Below are 19,646 nucleotides of genomic sequence, written 5' to 3' on the forward strand. Positions count from 1 at the left end.
AAGGAGAGGTATGTTTTCCTCTCTAAAGGAGCTTTGCAACCTGAAATTTGCCATGCCTTCAGAGACTTTCAAAGTTTCAGATACAGGGTTAATTGAGTCTTTGCAAAGAGTTCAATTTATCTTCAGATGAGTGATTGTGAATTGATTCAGTTTAAATATGGGACAGCTAAAGCTCTTGATTTTCAACAGGAACTCTAAGGGAAATTAAGAGTTTTGAATGTGTGACTCATTAAGGTGAAGGTGTTAATGCTGTCGAGAACCTGTATTTCAAAGGAATTTGGATGGAAAACTTGTAGGAACTCAATAAATAACAGTTTCATAAAAGAAATTATATATATGAGGCGTTTGCCATGAAGTCACTTGTTCTAACTTTTTTTTAATTGCCCTTCCCTATTCTCTTCCTCTGTTCCCCCTTTCCTGCAATTTTATATTCCAGCAACTTTATCTGTCCACATGGATGCAGCAGAATCAGAGCTACCAGCAACACCATCCTTGAGATCCCAGAACTCTGAGTGGACTGGGAAAACACCAGCAACTGAGAAATCTACTATTGCTGCCTCCAGTAACTTTTTTAAAATGCCACCAGAGAAGAGCCTTGGATACAGCTAAAAGGACGCATTGCAACTATAAAAGCTTGCTCGGTTTTGGAAGTGTTTGGTTCTGGTGTGTATCTGCACCAAACATGTTGTTTGGTAGTAGTGGTATCCTCAGTATTGGTGTGTGATGCGTGCCATCATCCAGACTGATCTCTGTGCCCCACATACCTAAGTCATGTTTGTGACTCTATGTTTAGGAAAAGGTAATCATTGTTGGGATCGCAGCGGCTTTTAAAAATATTCTTGCTATTGCTGTATTTATTATTCATTCATCTCTTTCCCTGATGCCAGCTTATATGTAATAGGTCATGTACAGATTCTTTTGGGTTTTCAGATCTTTATTCACCCCCTGGACATGATGCTTGTTTGTGTGTTTGGCATTTTTGGGGGTGCAAGTCCCACTGCCACTCAGGGAGGCAGAGTTCTCTCCCTGCTTTCTTCCAGGCCAGAGGGATTTCTTGGCTGGGGAATGAGGAGGAAATGCAAACAGGTTGAAATATGGAACCTGAATTCTATGTTAGCAGAAGGTTTTCAGGCCATGTGCTAATGGACTCAAATCATGTTGCTTTTGGCAAAGGAAATATGGTGCTTGTCCACGTAGAAATTGCCATTGGCTCACTGGCAGTGTCATCATCCATTAGACCTTTTCCTTCTCCCTTGTTCCGAATGTCTTTAGTCTTGTGTATTGCATGTTCATTCTTAAACCTCCTACTGGATAAGGATTTGGGAGAACTACTTTGGCATAAATATGTAAGCTGGTGTCCTGGAAAGGAACCTGGGTCCCTCAATGTCGTTGGAGTATGGTAGAGGATATACAACACTTCCATATCTCAGTGTATAAATTAAAAAAAATTCTATTAGTGTTTCTAAAGGATGCTTGCTGTTGAAGTTAACATGCCATTGAACAAAAAAGCCACCTAAAGTGTCACCTGAGTTCAGAGCATTATGGGTTTTGATCAGACTCCTTCTGTCTCCTGCTTTCCCTCCCCTCACAAGTATTGTCTGCTATACCTACTGGGGGTGTCTCCACCTGCTGATGATTGCACATTACACTGCAGTGAACACTAAAGAGATTCTCTTCATAGAACTTCCACTTGGTCTGCTGTTACCTTCTGTGTTGCGGAATATATATTGGACAGTGATTTCTTCCCTCTCTTTCCTTAAATAACTCTGGAGCTTATCTTGGGCTGTGTTTTCAGAATATATACCTGCATAGCATGCGTCAAGGAACAGGTGGCCTCACAGCTTCTTAAGTCCTGTAAAAATGGGATATATTTGTATGAATAGAACTCTTTGCTTTCTTCATTGTGTGGAGCTTTCAGACAGGACCATTTAAACTTTTAAAATTAATTTTGATTGTGGAAGTGCAGCTAGCACCCTTAAGCAGACAACAAAATTTGCATGTTTTTAGTGGTTTTGCAGTGTTCTGCTCTGCCTTATAAATCAAATAGCTGAGGGACAGATTTGATTGTGAGAATATGAAGCAGTGATTTATATTTAACTCTGTATTAAAATGTTAAGTGGTCATAACATACACAAAACAGAAATTGAATGACTTGCTAAATCACAATTGACAAATATAGTTGGTTATACTACAGACATACTGTCTGTGTCTGATCCCCTAATACCTACTTATTCCTGGGGAGATATCCAAATTGGATTTATATTTTGCAGCCCAAGCAAACTGTCAGATCTGTCACTGTAAATCCATCTCAAAACTTTTTTTTTTTTTTTTTTTTAGGGTGGCACATTTTTACCTTAAAGGAGGAGTACAGAGGTCTGTTTGGATTACAGGGCAAGCTGTAAGGCTTTTGTGGAGGAAGGAGTGCTCCTGTTTTGAAGTAGTCATTGGTTTGTCTTATTTGTAGTTATTTTGAGCAATTGTGTCTAAGGAGTAGCACAAGAAGTTTCAGCACTGGAGGGCCTTTAATCTAGAACATGTGAGGGGAAGGTAAATCTGAAGATGAGTAGCTTGTCTATCTAATACTCGTGAATACAGGTGGTCACATACTCCTGACAACCTGCAGATAAATTTTAGGATTGGAAGCCTTGTAATCTAAACTGCATGCTGTTCCAGTGACAGGGAGTGGTTCCCTAGAAGAGCTTTTGTGAAATTGATGAGTGGGTTTGATCTCACAAAGGACCCTCCACAATCTCTCTTGGTTGAGTCTATTCAACGGACTTACTCAGATTACTGATCATTCAGCAAAAATTTTATATTTAGCCTTTGTATTCCTCTTTTTAAAACCAATTCTGATGTATCTTGCTACATTCTGCGTATTGTCCAGAGTAGTTCTTTTTCTTCTGTGGTGTCATGATGGTTTTAAAACTTGTGTAAGAAAACGTTAGGGAATCCAGAGCCTTCATCTCATTGCAGTGGGTGGGAGGTGGGTTGCCATGCTTCATGTGACTTTTCTCTGGGGACAAAGATAATTTATCAGATTTTCCTATTGAGGTCAGTAGCACTGTTATCTGGTTAAGCCCTTACTTAGGTTGTAAGCTCCTAGGAGATATTTCTTGTCCTGAAAGGCTGAATGTACCTGTGGCAGTACTGAAGAGTAACTGTGGCAGGTCTTGTCTTGGCAGACCATACTTCCTACTATGGCAAATTTCTGGAAGCATCAGGAGACTCAAATTATTGCAGCTGCCCTGTCTTTCCTATTTCTACGTTAGAATCCATTTACAGGTCAGTTGCATTCTCAACCAAATTTGATTCTCCTGAGGCAAGCTAAATGAATCATGTATTTTGTTACTCCTGGGTATTTATCAAAATTTATCTTCAGACTTCAGTAAGTTGATACAGATTTTAATATCTGCAGCATTCTTAGATGAATAAAATACGTTCGTGGCTTTGTCTCTTTTATTCTCTAAGGCAGATTTCTTAGAACTCACACTCTGCTCACACAGTACTCGCTGTGAAGGATACTGCTTCCAATGTGGATTACTTGAGTAGAAAAGAATAATAACATGTCTAGATTTGGTAGCTGTGCTTCTACCAAGATGGTCCAGTATGTGATTTTTGCTTTAAAGATACACAGCTCACTCATGTTCCACTTCTTGTCAGCCAGGACTCCCCAGTCTTTTTCCGATTTTGTCTTCTCTCCAATCGTCTACTCTCCTTGTCCTTATGGGAGACTTCAGCTTCCCAGATATGAACTGGGAATACCATACTGCTGTGACAAGCAAGTCTGGGAAATTCCTGAAGTATGGTGAAGGTAATTTTGCATCACAAGTACTCAGTGAGTCAAGCAGGAAATATGCCCACCTAGGCTTGTTATTTATGACTAGAGAAGGACTTGAGAGAGATGGTAGGTGGCAGCCTTGGCCACAGGGATCATGAAATGGGTAATTTTAAAATTTTCGATGTAATGAGGAAAATGGTCAGCGGAGTTGCTACCCTGGATTTCAAGAGAGCTAATTTTAGGCTACTCAGTGAGATAGTAGTGTGCTGTTCCATGAGGGCTGGTCAGTTATTTAGAATCACCTTTTAAGAGCACAAGAGCAGGCAATCCCTTTGTTGAAAGTCAAGCAGTGCAGAAGACCAATTTAGCAGAACAGGGAACTCCTCTTGGAACTCGGGAAGAAAAAGAAATTGCATGATCTTTGGAAGCAAGGTCAGGCTTCACAGGAGGATTATGGAGCTGTGCTTCATATATGCAGGGAGAAAATACGAAAGACCAAAACTTAATTAGAGTTGAAACTGGCTGGTGGTGTGTCAGACAAGAAAGGCTTTTTGAAGTCCAATAACAGCGAGAGAAGGTCTAAGGAAAACATTGGACCAATATGTGTTGAAGATGATCACCTGACAAATCAGGGTGAAGAAAAAGTGGAGGTATTCAATGTGATTTTTTTGCTTCAATCTCTCATAATACTGACAGACTTTGGGCTGCCCAGTCTTCTGATCTGGATGACCGTTACTGTGGGAATAGTGGCTTTCCATTTGTGTACACTGAGATTGCAAGGGACCGGTTGAATGTTTGGAAGTCTATGAAGACAGATGGAATTCATCCAGAAGCTAGGGGCTGTTAGAGCACAACCCTTCTCAATCACCTACCTGAGGTTTTGTGAGTCTGAGAAGGTTCCTGTTGACTGGAAGCTAGCTAGTGTTATTCTAGTTTACAAGAAAGGCACGAAGCAAGACCGAAGAAACTACAGATCTGTTAGTCTATCCTCAGTACCTGGAAAAATTGTGGAGAAGATCATACTGGGTGCTACTGAAAGGCATTTAAAGTCCTTTAAATCATAGAATCATAGTATATCCTGAGTTGCAAGGGACCCACAGGGGTCATCAAGTCCAGCAAAGGACTGGTGGGTGATGTGGTGGTTGGTGTCTGTCTTGGGCATAGTGACCATGAAATGTTAAGAGTTTTCAGTACTGGTTGAAATAAGAGGCACCAGCAGAACTTCCACCTTGGACTTCCAGTGGGCAGACTTTGGCCTGTTTAGGAGATTGATTGATACAGTCAGTCCCTTGGGAGTCAGTCCTGAAGGGCAAAGGAGTCCAGGAAGGCTGAATGTGCTTCAAAAAGGAATTGTTAAATATTCAGGAGCATGCTGTCCCCATGTGTAGAAAGACAAGGCATTGGGGAAAAAGACTGGCCTGGCTAAACGGAGAACTTAGGCCGGAACTTAGGGGGAAAGAAGAGAATCTTTGTCTCTGGAAGGAGGGTCAGGTAACTTGAGAGGACTATAAGGATGTTGCGAGGTCATGTGTGGAGAAGATCAGAAGGGCCAAAGCCCAACTAGAACTTGATTTGGCCTCTACAGTTAAAGACAACAAAAAAGTATTTATAAATACATTGGCAACAAAAGGAGGATCAAGGAGTGTCTCCATAATGAATACAGAGGGTAGTACAATGACAGGGGATGAGGAAAAGGCAGAGGTACTTAATGCCTTCTTTGCCTCAGGCTTTAATATCAAGACCAGTTGTCCTCAGGATACTCAGCCCCAGAGCTGGAAGTTAGGGATGGGGAGCTGAGTGAAGCCCCTGTAATCCAAGAGGAGATGATTAGTGACCTGCTATGCCAATTAGACACTCACAAGTCTACAGGCCCTGATGGGATCCTCCCCAGAGTAATGAGGGAACTGGTGAAAGAACTTGCCAAACCACTCTCAATCATCTACCAGGAGTCCTGTCAACTGGAGAAGTTCCAGCTGACTGGAAATTAGCAAATGGAACCCCCATCTGCAAAAAGGATGATCTGGGGAACTACAGGCCTGTCAGCCTAACCTCTGGGCAAGGCTGTGGAAGAGATCATCCATCCTAAGTGCCATTATACAGCACATGCAGGACAACCAGGGGGTCAAGCCCAGCCAACATGGGTTTACAAAAGGAAAGTCCTGCTTGACTAACCTGGTCTCCTGTGACAGTGACCTACTTAGTAGATGAGGGAAAGGCTGTGAATACAGTCTATCTAAACTTCAGTAAAGTGTTTGACACCATCTCCCACAGCATCCGTCTAGAAAAACTGTCTCCTTGCAGGTTGGATAGGTGCATTCTTTGATGGGTAAAAAACTGGCTGGATGGCCAGGCTCGGAGAATTTTGGCAAATGGAGCTAAATCCAGTTGGCAACCAGTTGCTAGCAGTGTTCCCCAGGAACACTGGGGCCCCCCTCCCCAGGGCTCGGTTTTTGGGCCAGTCATGTTTAACATCTTTACTCATTATCTGGATGTGGGGGTTGAGTGCACCCCTCAGTGTTCAGGGGAGACCTTGTCACTCTCTACAGCTCCGTGAAAGGAGTTTGTAGTCTCTTCTGCCATGCCTGTAATAGTGAGAGGACCAGAGGAATGGCCTTAAGCTGAAACAGGGGAGATTTAAATTAGATATTGGAAAATTTGTTTTCACTGTTAGGGTGGTCAGGCACTGGAATAAGTTTCCCAAGAAGGTGGTGGAGTCAGCAGCCTTGGAGGTGTTTAAGAGGCATCTGGATCTGGCATGGGGTGATATGGTTTAGGGGTTACAGTGGTAGTGCAGGGTTGACAGTTGGACTTGATGATCTTAAAGGTCTTGTCCAACCTTGATGATTCTATGATTCTATGAACTCCCGGCCTTGCACAGGACAGCCCCAAGAATCACACCATGTGAGCGAAAGCATTGTCCAAACACTTGAACTCTTCAGGCCTGGTGCTGTGACCACTTCCCTGGGGAGCTGTTCCAGTGCCCAACCACATTCTGGGCTAAGAACCTTTTCTAGTATCTAACCTAAACCTCCCCTGACACAGCTTCAGGCCATTCCCTTCGGTCCTGTCACTGGTCACCAGAGATAAGTGATCAGTGCCTGCCCCTCCACTTCTCCTCATGAGGAAGTTGTAGATGGTGATGAAGTTCTCCCTTCAGTCTCCTCCAGGCTGAACAAGCCAAGTGACCTCAGCTGCTCCTCATATGGCTTCCCCTCTAGGCCCCTCACCAGCTTCGTGGCCCTCCTTTGGATGGTCTCTAGTAGCTTTATATTCTTCTTATATTGTGGTACCCAAAACTGCACACAGGACTTAAGGTGAGGCTGCACCAGTGCAGAACAGAGCAGGACAATCACCTCCTTCGACTGGCTCACAATGTAATTTTAAAACAGAGCAAATAAAAAACAGCAAATTGGTGAAGGAGCTGGAAGGCATGTCCTATGGGAACTGGTGAAGGAATCTGGATTTGTCTGGTTTGGAGAAAAGGAGGCTAAGGGGTGACCTCACTGCTCTCTACAGCTTCTCGAGGAGGGGAAGCGGAGAGGGAGATGCTGAACTCTTCTCCCTGGTATCTAGTGACAGGACAAATGGGAATAGTTCAGAGCTGCATGAGAGGGAATTCAGACTTGACATTAGGAAACACTTCTATACAGTCAGATGGTCAAACACTGGAGCAGGCTTCTTGGAGAGATGGTTGATACCCCAAGCCTGTTTGTTTAAGAGGCATTTGGACAATGCCCTTATTTTAACATTTGGTTAGTCATGATGTGATCAGTCATTTGCACTAGGTATTCATTTTAGGTCCCTTCCAGCTGAACTATTGTATTTTATACATGGACTTTGTGATGTTTCTGTTTTTTCATTCCTCCAGTCTGTCAAAGTCCCTCCGGGTGGTACCCCCACCCTCCAGCATATCAGTGGCTCCCTTCCCTAACATGCTGTTTTTTCTGATCTTTATGTTCTGTCTTTTTCCACCAGGTCACTAATGATCACTGAACAGTATTGATCTCAGTATTGTCTTCTGAGGCATGCTTTTCATAACTGGCCATCAGGCAGATTTCAAAACATTGATCATTTTTCTTTTAACCTGGCACTTAAGCCAGTTTCTCACTGGTCCGTAGCCCATAGGTCCCCCATTTGGCTATAAGGATACTGTGAGAGATTGCATCAAGAGGCTTACTGAAGTCATTGTAAACAGCATTCACTGCCCTCTATGCATCCACAGAGTCTGTCATTTCATCATAGAAGGCAGTCAGGTTCATAGGCTTGATTTTCCCTCTTTTAATATGGCAGCCTGTTCCTAGTTACCTCTTTGTCCTTTAGGTGCCTGAAATGGCTTTCAGAACTTGCTTCATAAAGCTGCAAGGGACTGAGGTAGGGATGACTAGCCTATCATTCCACAGATACTCCTTTGTGTCTTTTTAGAAAGATGATGTATACGTACCCCTTCTTGTCACTGGGGACCTCGTGCAATTGCCACATTTTTTCATAGAGGACAGAGACCCATGTTAAAATGACATGCTTTTATGTACAGAGAGAAGATGGACATTCAGTGAAAAAGAAATCAAGAGCTGGGAGGGGCACGTTTCTGAGTAGTTCTTTGCATGTTTCCAGTACTTCCAGTGAGCTCTAGTCAGGCTTAATACTTAATTTGGTAGGTACTGGAGAAGTTTAAATTAAAAGAATGTAGTTTCTGGCCTGATGGATTTGTGATTTTAAGGTACAATGAAGAGTGAAGAAGGCAACAAAACAGCAGCTGGAGAGAAACTTGTTAGAGGCTGGGACTAGTGCTACTGAGTGATAGATTAGCTTCGTAATTGTGGTATGCAGAGGTGTGTCTTGCCAGCATCATTCCTGAATAATGACATCGAGTTGGTCAGTGCTGCCCTTCAAACTGTAGAAACTCCTGCGGTTATTTTGTGGATGTTGCAGAGATCCTGAGCAGAGGATGAGAAGGGAAATTGGAGGACGGACAACAAGAAAGGTGATTGAGTGCATCTTTTATTGTAACCCCTTCTGTACCGAAGAAGGAAGATGCTACAAAAAACAGTATGTGTGCCTGGATATTGAAAAGGAATTATATCAAGTGGATAAGAGCCTTGCTTTGTTGTCTTGAGGAACAGTTTGTTCCTCAACAGTTTGCTTTTGAGTACTTTTCACTGAAGCAAAAGTGAAGGACGCTACCAATCATTTGTTCAGAAAATGTATTTTAATAGTCTGTTAGGAGACTGTCAAAGGAGGACAAACTCGGTTCTGTGTGTGATACTTCATTACTATGTCTTTGTCTTCTGTATTCTGTTCCAGTTTGTGTTTTATGATGAGAAAGCTTCCTTTTATGCCATCAAATATGGGAAAAATACAGCAATGCTTCTTAAGGCATTAAGCATAAGGAGACTCTTGCTATGCAGAAGGTAAGACAAGATTATCTTAGGCCATTAACTTTTACCCAGTACAAGGATTGAACTCAGCACAGAGAACATAATGTCTTAATTATACCTAAGCATCTCATTCTTAAGAAAGTGAACAGTGCCATAGGCAAGTGCAGGGAGACTAAACTGGTACCAATGCCTGGAGACGGGCGCATGGCTGGCCCTCAGCCACGTGATGTACAATACAGACTTACGTTGTGGAGACAGAGGGAACCTTCAACATCCTTCTCAACTTCAGTGTGGGTAGAATGCCTTCCCAACTGCAAACATGCCTGTTAGTGTGAGTCCAGTGAGTTGACAGAGATGTATTACCTGACGTACTAGGGAAAGAGAATTCTTATACCAACTTAAAGGATTGGTAAAAGTGGGAAATGGACTGGTAGAGCGTGTTATGTCAGAGAAAGATGCAATATATATATACTTGCAGACAATCAGGAAAATATTGCTGAGCCCTGCATGTTATGACCTAGAGTATTCATTGTCTTAAAGCAGAGATGCCAGTATTATGAGGATGATCAGGATTTTGTAAAGCTGCCCTCTTGTCCTTGTAACGTCTGAAGGAAATGGGATGAACAGCATGAAAAAGGCTGTACTGGGTCAGACCAAAGATCTGTCTGCCTTGGTAGTCTGTCTCTCACAGTGACTGGGTTTGGATACCTAGGGGGTATTGTAAGGCTGAAGTAGTTTTATAATGATGCTCTTTTTGGTGTTCTCTTAACCCAGTGTCCAGTCTCAAAAAGATGTACAAACTTTTTTCAAAGCTGGAGAAAACTTTTGCAAACCTTTTGGCTATAGTATTTATCTTGCAAGTGGATTTAATGATATTTTTACAAGGACATGTCCTGACTTTAAAAGCATCAAGTAAGAATTAGCTCATCTTTGTTTGTAATCAGTTTTCTTATTAATTACTCTCTTTATAAGTAAATTGCATCTTTTCTTGGAATAGTTTTTTCCTGATATGAACATCCTGACATTGTTTCTTACTCTGCTTTTTTTTTTCTTTTCAGCAAGGTTGAAAAGTCTTGTTCTTTCTTTACAATTAGGCTTTTTTTGACATGTATAACTACCTATACACACCCAGCAAGTCCTATGTAATCCACTAACCCATATAAGTAATTTTTCATAAGCTTCACACTGAAAACTTGTCATTTAACCTTTAATTTTCCTCCTGCATGAAAATCCCCAGTATTTCACATCCATATGCATTCAGTGCTAGTGTCTACACTTAGAGTATTCTTTAGAGTTACAGAGTATAACTGTAAGAGTCACTTATAGAACTCTTTACAGAGTGTTCTTATACTGCTGTTCGGGCTTCATATGAGTGTCATGCTAGCCTTTGCTGCCCAAACACTACTGTAACATTACCATAGAAGGTGATATTCAGTCAGTTGACTCTGAACCTAAAGTTCTCACCACTACTTTTCAATGCACAAGATCCTAGAAAGTAAGAATTTTTTTTTTGTTCCAAAATCTATCGCATCATTAATTATTGTCTGTGTGATAGAAAGTGTTCTATGGAAATGGAAATGCTAGGCAATTTCTTGTCTTGTGTAGATGGGCATAAAAATGAACTTGAAGCTAAAGCCTAGATTGGTGCATGTGAGACTTCATTGCTGAAGGCATTTCTAAGAGGACCATGAACTGAGACTGATCTGGACTGACCAGAGACGCAGTGCACTGCTGAAACCATTGAATTTTCTCTCAAGTTTTGGCAACACCAGACAGGCGAAGCTACCATCAGTTGCATTTTAGCTTCCTCCTTCTGTCACAGAGGGCTTACCTAGAGATAATTCACAAACAAGTCTACACAAGATCTGTAAAGAGCAGCCTTGTGCATGTCCCAAATATTTTATGGGTCATAAAATTTAACTGTTTGTTAGGGATTGGACTCTGGGTTCTTAGGACTCTCTTTTAGGGGTAACATGTAAATAAGAAAGATTCTTCTGTCTTAAAACATGATGCGTGTTCTCTGAATGAGGTTCTTGCGGAATCTCTCTTCTGATTATAGAAACTGGAAATAAATCAATATACGAAAGAATTGTTTTATCTGATATAAAGCAAACTGAGTTGAGAGTGGTGGAAGAGAGATTTCACTGACATCTAACTAGATTTACAGTATTGGAATGTCCATTAATCTGCATGCTTCCTTGACCATTTCATTAAGTATAACCTGTAACCTGAAAGTCTGCAGGGAGTTACTGTGCTTTTCTTCCTTTGAATTGCAAACGTGAGTGAATTTGAGGTAATTTATCATGTCCATTCTTTGGAGTTGTTATGTAATGATTTTGTTTCCCAGTTTGTCAGGATATTGTCTCTAGACAAGTGAGATGCTCCCTGTTCGGAATCTGAAACAATTTCAGAGTTTAAGTAGCCTCTCACTTCCAAGTCACTCCTTCGGATCTGCCCAGTCCCACAGGGGATTTCATTTAAATGAGCAGGTCAGTTTCAATTGATAGTTTAATAGATATCTGTTCATTTTGCCAGCACTGACATCCTTTTAAGATAGATTGGCATCATTCTTTTTATTATGATAACAGTGACTTCAAAGATCAAATGAGCACTGGACTTTGAATTTTCTTTTGCCCATGTTCGTGAACCAGTATTGGTAGCTATGCACATTGTGGAAACAACAAGACAGGAATCCCTCTATGTTAACTGTTCCAATGAATAAATTGTAAAAAATTAGAACCCCAGTGAATAATTTGGTAACAGGGATGACTGTGATAGCCTTTTGATGTTTTTCAGACTGTGCTTGCTTCATGCTTTTCCAGCTCAGAAATATCAACTGAACCTACAAATGAATACAAGCAGGCTTGCTGTGTATTAATGGAGAATTTCTCACATCTAAACAAAGGGTATTTCAAATCTGGGGGTACAAATTTTGTTCTCTACTGAAGTCAAGCAATTTTCCAGTGAGGACAGATGCTTAGTAATAGGTTTTTAATGGAACATAGTACAGAGTTTCAAAATGGTAAATGATATTAATGTAATTCTTTTCTAGTAGTGGATTCAGAGGGAGGTATCTAAAGATGAGAACATGAGCAGATCTTAGTCAGAAGTTGCTGCCATTAGGCAGATATAGCACACAGATTTTGCAAAACACACTTGTAAAATTGTACTTAGAGATTGGAGAATTGTACCTAAAGATTGGAGAAATCTTCCTCTGAGAAGTGTTGTAGTTCAGACTGCCTGCAGGTACAGTGATGGCCGACCAGTGATTCTGATAAACTAATGCCAGCACTGACACTCCTGTTTTCCTAGTAATTTTGACACCAGCATCCTGAGACGTTCACCGATGTTGTCTTAGGACTCTTCTTCATTCTGCTTCACCACATAATTCGCAAGTGTTTGGACTCACCTAGGCATCCTCCATGGGGAAACATGCAGTCCCATTTTAAGAAGCCATACGCTCTTATTGCTGAGTGTTGTATGGTGAGTGAAAGAAGTCCTGTGTTTTCTTTCTTAGCTGTCCAATGAGCAGCAAGGGGAGCTTTTGGGAACCCTTTATCCCATGCTGGTCCTTTCAGATACTGTGGAGACAGAAAGGTATGGGAGTGAGGAGTGCAGGGTTTAATTCCCAGGTGGGGAGAAGGGACCATGAAGTCTGGCCATTGTCCTGCACTCAAGTGGTGCTGAGGCTACCACAGGGCTACCTGAGGCAGGTAGCATTTCAAACTCTTCTCACCACAGTGACAGGCTAAATGACTCTAAACCATGGGCTTCATGTTTATACATACTTATTTAGACATTTAAACAAGTACCTTCTTCAGCACCACCACCCCCCCAAATAACAAAACAAAGTTGAGCTCTGTTGACAAGGCTGCAATTCAAGTGGCCCAAACTCCTGTAATCAGTGCCCTCATGCACGTACAGTACAATGCAGTCAAGCACTTGCATGATTTGTTGTTGGATTTGAGGGTTGTGTGTCTTGGCCTGTCTGTCCTCCATCCCCCGCTTTCACACCAAGTTCCCGCCTTAGTGTAGGACAGTTGAGGTCTCTGAGTGTACAGCTACTGGCTTTGATTGTTTTTTTCCCTCCTCATTTAGACTGACTTCAAGCTTTATTTACTGCACAGCATCCAGACTCCACTCTGAAGAGGGAAGAAGTAATCTCCTTGTTAGTGTCTTCAGGGTACCTCCTGCTATAGCAACTTAGAATGTTAATGAATTTATGTGCTGAGCATTTAGATGTTATTGTATAAATAAGGAGTTTAAGTCAGAAGGACTGAGGCAAAAACCAGGCGTTATCTCTAAGACGAGATACCCAGGCACTGGCAATTTGGAGTGGCTTACTTTGTAGCCTTTTGTAGGTTCAAATCACATTTCCTACTAAGTTCCATAGCAGCTATGAGTGCTCAGGGCTTCTGCAAATCCAGCCACAATTAGTGATAAGGTGTGGACCGCTGTCCTCATTGCTGAAGTCTCTCTCTGGCTTCTCAGCTAAGAGAGAGATGGCAGCAGGCAGGCGTCTCCCCAGGGCTGGTGGTCAGTTGTTTTCATTGTAAGAATTCGACTGTTTCCAGCTTTCTCTTTTCTGTCTTTGGGTCTGACTCATTTGCTGCTAATCTCCTTCAATTCTTGGCCCTCACCTCTCTAGAGATGTGTGTTCTGTGCTCTGTATGAAGCTAGATTCTCAAAATAATAAATTGTGTGATCATTTGATTTGGCATTATTGTAAAGTGTATGTACCGAGGGGCAACTTAGGATGACAGTTCTTTTCTTCCCTTTTGAGTATTTTTATCTGTAACCAGATATATATATGCCTGTATATATATATTATTTATTTTTGAGCTAAGATTTTTTGGTATGTATTCACTTTGTATTGGGGCTTCCTTATAAAGGTATTTTAGTTTCCCCAAAAATGCCTTGTCTTTGGAAATACTATGATTTCTGGATGGACTTAAGGGAATTGAAAGAGCAGCCCAAATCCATGGTATTGCAGAGAATCTGCCATGAAATAACTTGTCTACTATAACTTGAGAAAGAGCAATAGGTAGGTGAAAACTTGCTATTGAGCAGTCACACTTTATATACTTCTACCTGAACATAATAGGATGACATGAATATTAACTCGTGTCTTGCAGTGATATTCAAGTGTTGTCCTCTTGATTCTTTTCTCTAAACTCCAAAGTAATGATTGTCCAGTGAAGAAAACCTGGCTGTTGTTAAACAAGTGATAGGCTGCCTGTTAATGCCCAATTCAGCAAAGTTTTAAAATATCAGAAATCTTAGTGTATATTTTGGGAAAAATGCCCTCAGGACAGAGACCTCCTCTTTGGAACCAGGATCAATCATCTGACTGAGCTGTGTTGCAAAGAAGGAGAAACATACAAAGGAAAAAATACTAACTTTTGTCTTTAATATCCTGTGTTTTGTTCTGTTCTCCATGGACTGTCAGGTCTAGATCTTCTAGAGAAACTAGTGCATCCTTTTAAAAAAAACAACAAACACAAACAACCTCCCTCTCCAATTTTTTTATAGTGGTCATTTGTCAGATGTGGGTTGGCAGGCTCTGTTTTCAGCTAAATACCCATTTTCTGATGTAAACAGATACCATTATCCTGAAACATGAAAATCAGAATGTTTGGATTTCTATTAATACCATTTTGGGATTGGACAGGTAGCTGCAATTTTAGTTTTCTTAATCTTGCAATAAAGTACTGTGGACCACATAATTCCTTGCTCACACATTGCATCTCACACCTATGCTAAATGGGCATTTTCTGAGCAAAGTGCATTGTTTGCTCAACAAAAACATAAAAGATGGCAGATGGCACATGGTATGTTATATACACCTTATCTTTTCTCTGCTAATCGCTGTGGATAAAGTGATGATTGTGCACTACCCTGTGACTCAGAAACAACTTTGCTGAAAACCATAAATTTTTTTTCAGGTAAGCTACATCCCACCTGTATATGTACTTAAATGTAATTATGTATTTGTTCCTGGGAAGAACCCAGATGCTTGTCACAGATAGCTAGCAACTGGAAGCACCAGAACTGGTGTATTCAGAATGTGACTACTCTGTCATTCTGCAAGTACCTTGAGTGTTTAGGATATGGATGAGTACAACTTCTACTGCTTGTCACTGAACTACTGCTGGTAATTGAAAATTGGAATACAGTGTTCCCTGGAGACTTTGTCATGGAGCTCAAGAGGTTAATATGTACTTATGTGATGATACTATAATTTTATATGCATCTGCAGATACTGCTAATAGACATTAAAGTGGGCATTTACATCCTTATTATGGGTCAGTACTTGATGTCATAATAAAAAAGTCACATCAGAAAAGTACGGGATAAAAATCTGATTATGCACCTTTTGGAGTGTAAATGGCTTTAAAATTCAAATTGTCACCTGGTGGGAGGATCAGGAAAGTGTCAAAACAAGGGCAAAGGGGCAAAGCTGTGAGACACAAGGGGCAAGATAAAGGAGGAAAAAGAGCCAGGCTGGCTAGGCCTTTCCTTGGGTAGTTTATATCCATATGAATACTATACTCCATTACTCATATCATCTCATTCAACATAAGTCTGAGTGAAAGGTGGACTTTGCAATGGGGTGTGAAGGTCAGTAAACTCCAGATCTTCTGTCTTTCCATAGGGTTCAAATCTGCTCAGTGTTGTGAGAGTTAAAACATTGTGTGGGGTAATGCAGTTGCGGGTTTGAAGAGAAACATCAAAGCTAATAAAGTTTCCAAAGCAAGACAACATCTGAAACTCTCATGAGGCTGTCCTAAATAAATATACAAGTAGCTGTGCAACTACTGGCCTCAGAGCCTGAGAAGGTGTGGGTACTGGGGAGACTGAGACTGAATCCTGAAGGGCAATGTAGCTTAAAATCAATGGAGAAGTATAGTGAGGACTATAGCAGCATGTATGATGGGCTGCACGTGCAGCTGGATCAGGATAGTGGGTTCACTTGGAATGCACTTAAAGGATTTCCAACATCATCTCAAGTGCTGTGGGAGCTGAAACCCTATAGCATGAAGAAATTTGGAAGGGTGTTGACTTTCCATTTCTGCGCTACTTTTTCATCCAAATACATCCTAAAGCACTCTAAAAAGTCTTTGCAGTTGACTGAAGTTTTAGGGGTGTTTGTTGGAAATACGGGGTGCAAGGTCATGAGGCGAGGTAAGCGGTTCATGTCTACTAAAAGGAGAAGCCTTGTCCTTCCATCTCTAATTCAGTCTCTTCATGTCTGGCTGTAAGCTCCTGCTGCTTACTTTTCACTCCTTTGGCTCAGAGGAGTCACATCAACCACCCTAACTGCAAAAAATTACTTGATTTCTGCTGGTTTAATCCATTGATTTGGCTCAATTGATGTGTGTGTCCAAGGCACAATGGCAGGACTGGGGCTGGGGAGTTGAGTGGGCTGGGAGAAAGTCCTGGGAATGCTCACCCAATTGGCAGCACCAAGGTTTTAACTTTGGCTCAATTGCCTACAGACCTGTGCCCACCACCCCATGGTCTCCAGGGATTCAGCGGCTCATAGGAACTCCACACAGTCCAAGGCTGCAAGAGATACTTTGAGGGGGTTGTAAGCTTGGCAAGCTGCCTTGCCAAGAACTGTGTACTCCTCCCAGGTGCTCCTTAGCAGTTTTGACATCATCTTCAGCTGAGGTGAGAAGGGACATTTCCTGTGACATAACCATATATGCTTCCTAAAAAAGGATTATGGCTGGAAGGGACTTGCTGACTCTAGAGAACCCAAAGTGTCTTTCAGTAGATCTCTTCTCTTTAAGGGTCTGATTTGTTTATCTATGAAGCACAATGAATGATGGAACAAAATGATGGAAATTACTTAGTATCTCTACATCATTTTCATGTGGTGAGAACCAGTCTTTCTGGTGATTGAGAATGTTATTAAAAACCCCATCTGTCTTTTGCAACAGCTTTCAATAAAAGTACTGAAATCTTGAGGCCCACAAACAGCCTGCTCCACACGTTTCTGGCGTCAGATATAAGGCACTTTTCTCCAGAAAACTAGAGGCACAGAAAGAAATTAAAACTTTGCAAGGATTATAGGGTGAAGCTGAAAAGCTTTTGAAATTGCATCACTAAATACCTGATATTTCCGTGTCCCTACACTAATGAGGTGCAAATAAAATTCCAAGAGGCTGTCTATCCATTCAGTGGATCAGTCAGACACTGAGCAGTCTGGTGTCAATCAGTTGGATACTGAGCCATTCAGCAATTAATGGATACCAGTTTGTGAATGGCCACGTTCCCTGGCTCAGGTGCCTTTTGGCTGCTGAGAGAACAGGCACGGAGAAGTCCATCCCCCTATTCACAATTAGTGTTTGTTATGAAATGCTGACAGTGTGTTCTCTCACGTATCTGGTCTTTGTTTATGCACTGGATGTTGGCACAGGCTTCGGTGCTGTAATGTCTTGAATTAGCTGCTGCTGAAAGGAGTCCAAGGAGCAGTGTGCTCTAAGGAGGACAGGAGGGTGGGGGAGTGGCTTGGCACCAAAAGAGCAGGAAAATGGCTTTAGTTAAGTGGGAGGCTGGCAAGGAGCAAGCAGCAATGAATCCATGCACATCTCTGTTCTCAAATGTGATGGGAAACACATTGATGGGAATAAGGAGCTGGATAGGAGGTGTAAATGATGTCAGGAAGGTGAGATAGCCTTGGAAACGGTTTGGTAGAAGGTGATTTTAGCAGACATGGTATCTTCAGGTAGATAGATAGGTGCTTGAGTTAGGAAGCATGGGACCTGGAGGAGCAGACTACAGTTGCTGGAGATCACTGTAGGAGTAGAAATACATAGAGAAGTGATAACATAACTCAAGCTGTCTGTGGAGAATGAGGAAAAGATTAAAAGCAGAGCGAAAAATGAAAAAAAAAGAAAAAGTAATCTCTGGACCCCCAGCTGATTTGAAGGCCATCAGTAGGTGTGTAGGACAGAAGAGTGGCATCAGTCCTCCTGTGGGGGAGAGGAGACTTATTCCAATCCGTGGGGTCTACACAGCACCACGGTCTAAGACGCAATATCTAGGCTAAAACTAAGGCAGGTGCAATGGCTGCAGCTCCCTGCCCCTCTCTGCAATGCTGCAGCAGTGTGTGGCACAACAAGCAGTCCAAGTTGGGCATTTTGCAAGTCAGGTCTTTTACCTGTTTGTGTGATGAGAAAAAATGTCCCAGGATCTACAAGGAATAGGCACAGTTTGGTTATGAGAGGGCAGCACTTTGAGCTCTGTCTCCTGCAGCCCATCTGCTCAGAATGGCTACAACAGGTAATTTTAAGAAGAGAAGTAAACCCAAAGTGAGTTGATTTTTCTTTCTCTAAGAGCTAGGTACCACCTCTGCCACTCTTCTTCTCTAAGAGCTAGGTACCACCTCTGCCACTCCTCTCCTGCTCCTGTTCTTTCTTCAATAAGGGGATGAAATGTTAAATAGGAATAAGCAGTTCAGCTTCTTGGAATACTACTGGAGTAAAATGCTTTTGTTTCTTCATGCAGTGGGAATAGCCAGGAAAGGGTGTCATGAGGCCAGGTTTTCCTATGTTGGATGCACTCATTAATTGTGTCAGTCTGTGGCCTGACTGGTCACAGACTGTTTTTGTCCATCTGAGCCACATTCCTAAAATACAAGTAGCTTTGGCGGATGCACAAACTAGAGCCTTGATGTTCTGGTTACCCGGAATGGAGTGGGTTCAACACCATTATCAGGTACCATTTATTTGTGTAACTGACCCTCTATGTGTTGCCATTTTATCCTGTGAATATTTTGCTTCAGTCTCTGTGAACTTAGCTCTAGAGTATCTTTGACAGCACAGCTGACTACTGCTAGTTACTTCAAATATTTTGGAAGCATAGCTCTGTTAATCCAGAGCTCACTTTTTGGAGCAAATTGAGGTTCACATCACCAGAAAGATACCTTGCTCCAGTCACTGCTCATCTAGCCCAACTGGAGTGAGCATCTTTATCTTTTCCCATCTCTTACTTAGTCTCTCCTGGTCTTTCCATCCCTTTGATGCTGCTCTGCCACTGCCTCTCCCCGATAGCCCACATTCAGGTGTGGCTCTTTAAAACCAATATCTGTCAATATTTGTCATCAATCTGTTTCCATTTTTATTTATAAAAGAAAGAGAGAATGGAACAGCATCAGTAGCAGGGCAATTGCAGATGAATAATGAAAGGATTCATCACAGCCATACCAGGATATATATATTTTTTGCAGCCAAGCGAGACGGATTCCCATCACAGCTCGGGGACTCGTTCCATAGAACCACTCATCTTTCATGCTAGGGGGAAGGGAAAGGTGGAGACAGTATCATTATGGATGTAACAGGACTCTGAAGTGACTGGTCAAGGTTGCTGCTTCAGTCACAAGAAATCTGCTTACAGGAATTTTCTCTCCACCAGGTGTTATTGCCTGGTAAAGTGTCCTTCTACAGCAGTCTGCCACTTGTGAAAGGGAGGCTTAGGGTTTGCTA

At 41.9% G+C, this 19,646-nt stretch overlaps 1 protein-coding gene across 9 annotated transcripts in view; it reads left to right on the forward strand.

Annotated features, from left to right (window-relative positions):
- Positions 1-15,452, forward strand: part of LOC135416077 (G patch domain-containing protein 2-like) — a 303,891-nt gene extending 288,439 nt beyond the window's left edge. For all 9 annotated transcript variants that reach the window (XM_064658776.1, XM_064658778.1, XM_064658779.1 and 6 more), the window contains one exon: positions 437-15,452. In XM_064658776.1, coding sequence (XP_064514846.1) covers positions 437-609 — 173 coding nt within the window. In that variant the 3' untranslated portion in view covers positions 610-15,452. The remainder of the gene's footprint in view (positions 1-436) is intronic.
- Positions 15,453-19,646: the final 4,194 nt, after the last annotated feature.

This window comes from Pseudopipra pipra, chromosome 6, assembly GCF_036250125.1.
Source record: "Pseudopipra pipra isolate bDixPip1 chromosome 6, bDixPip1.hap1, whole genome shotgun sequence".
Classification (NCBI taxonomy): domain Eukaryota; kingdom Metazoa; phylum Chordata; class Aves; order Passeriformes; family Pipridae; genus Pseudopipra; species Pseudopipra pipra.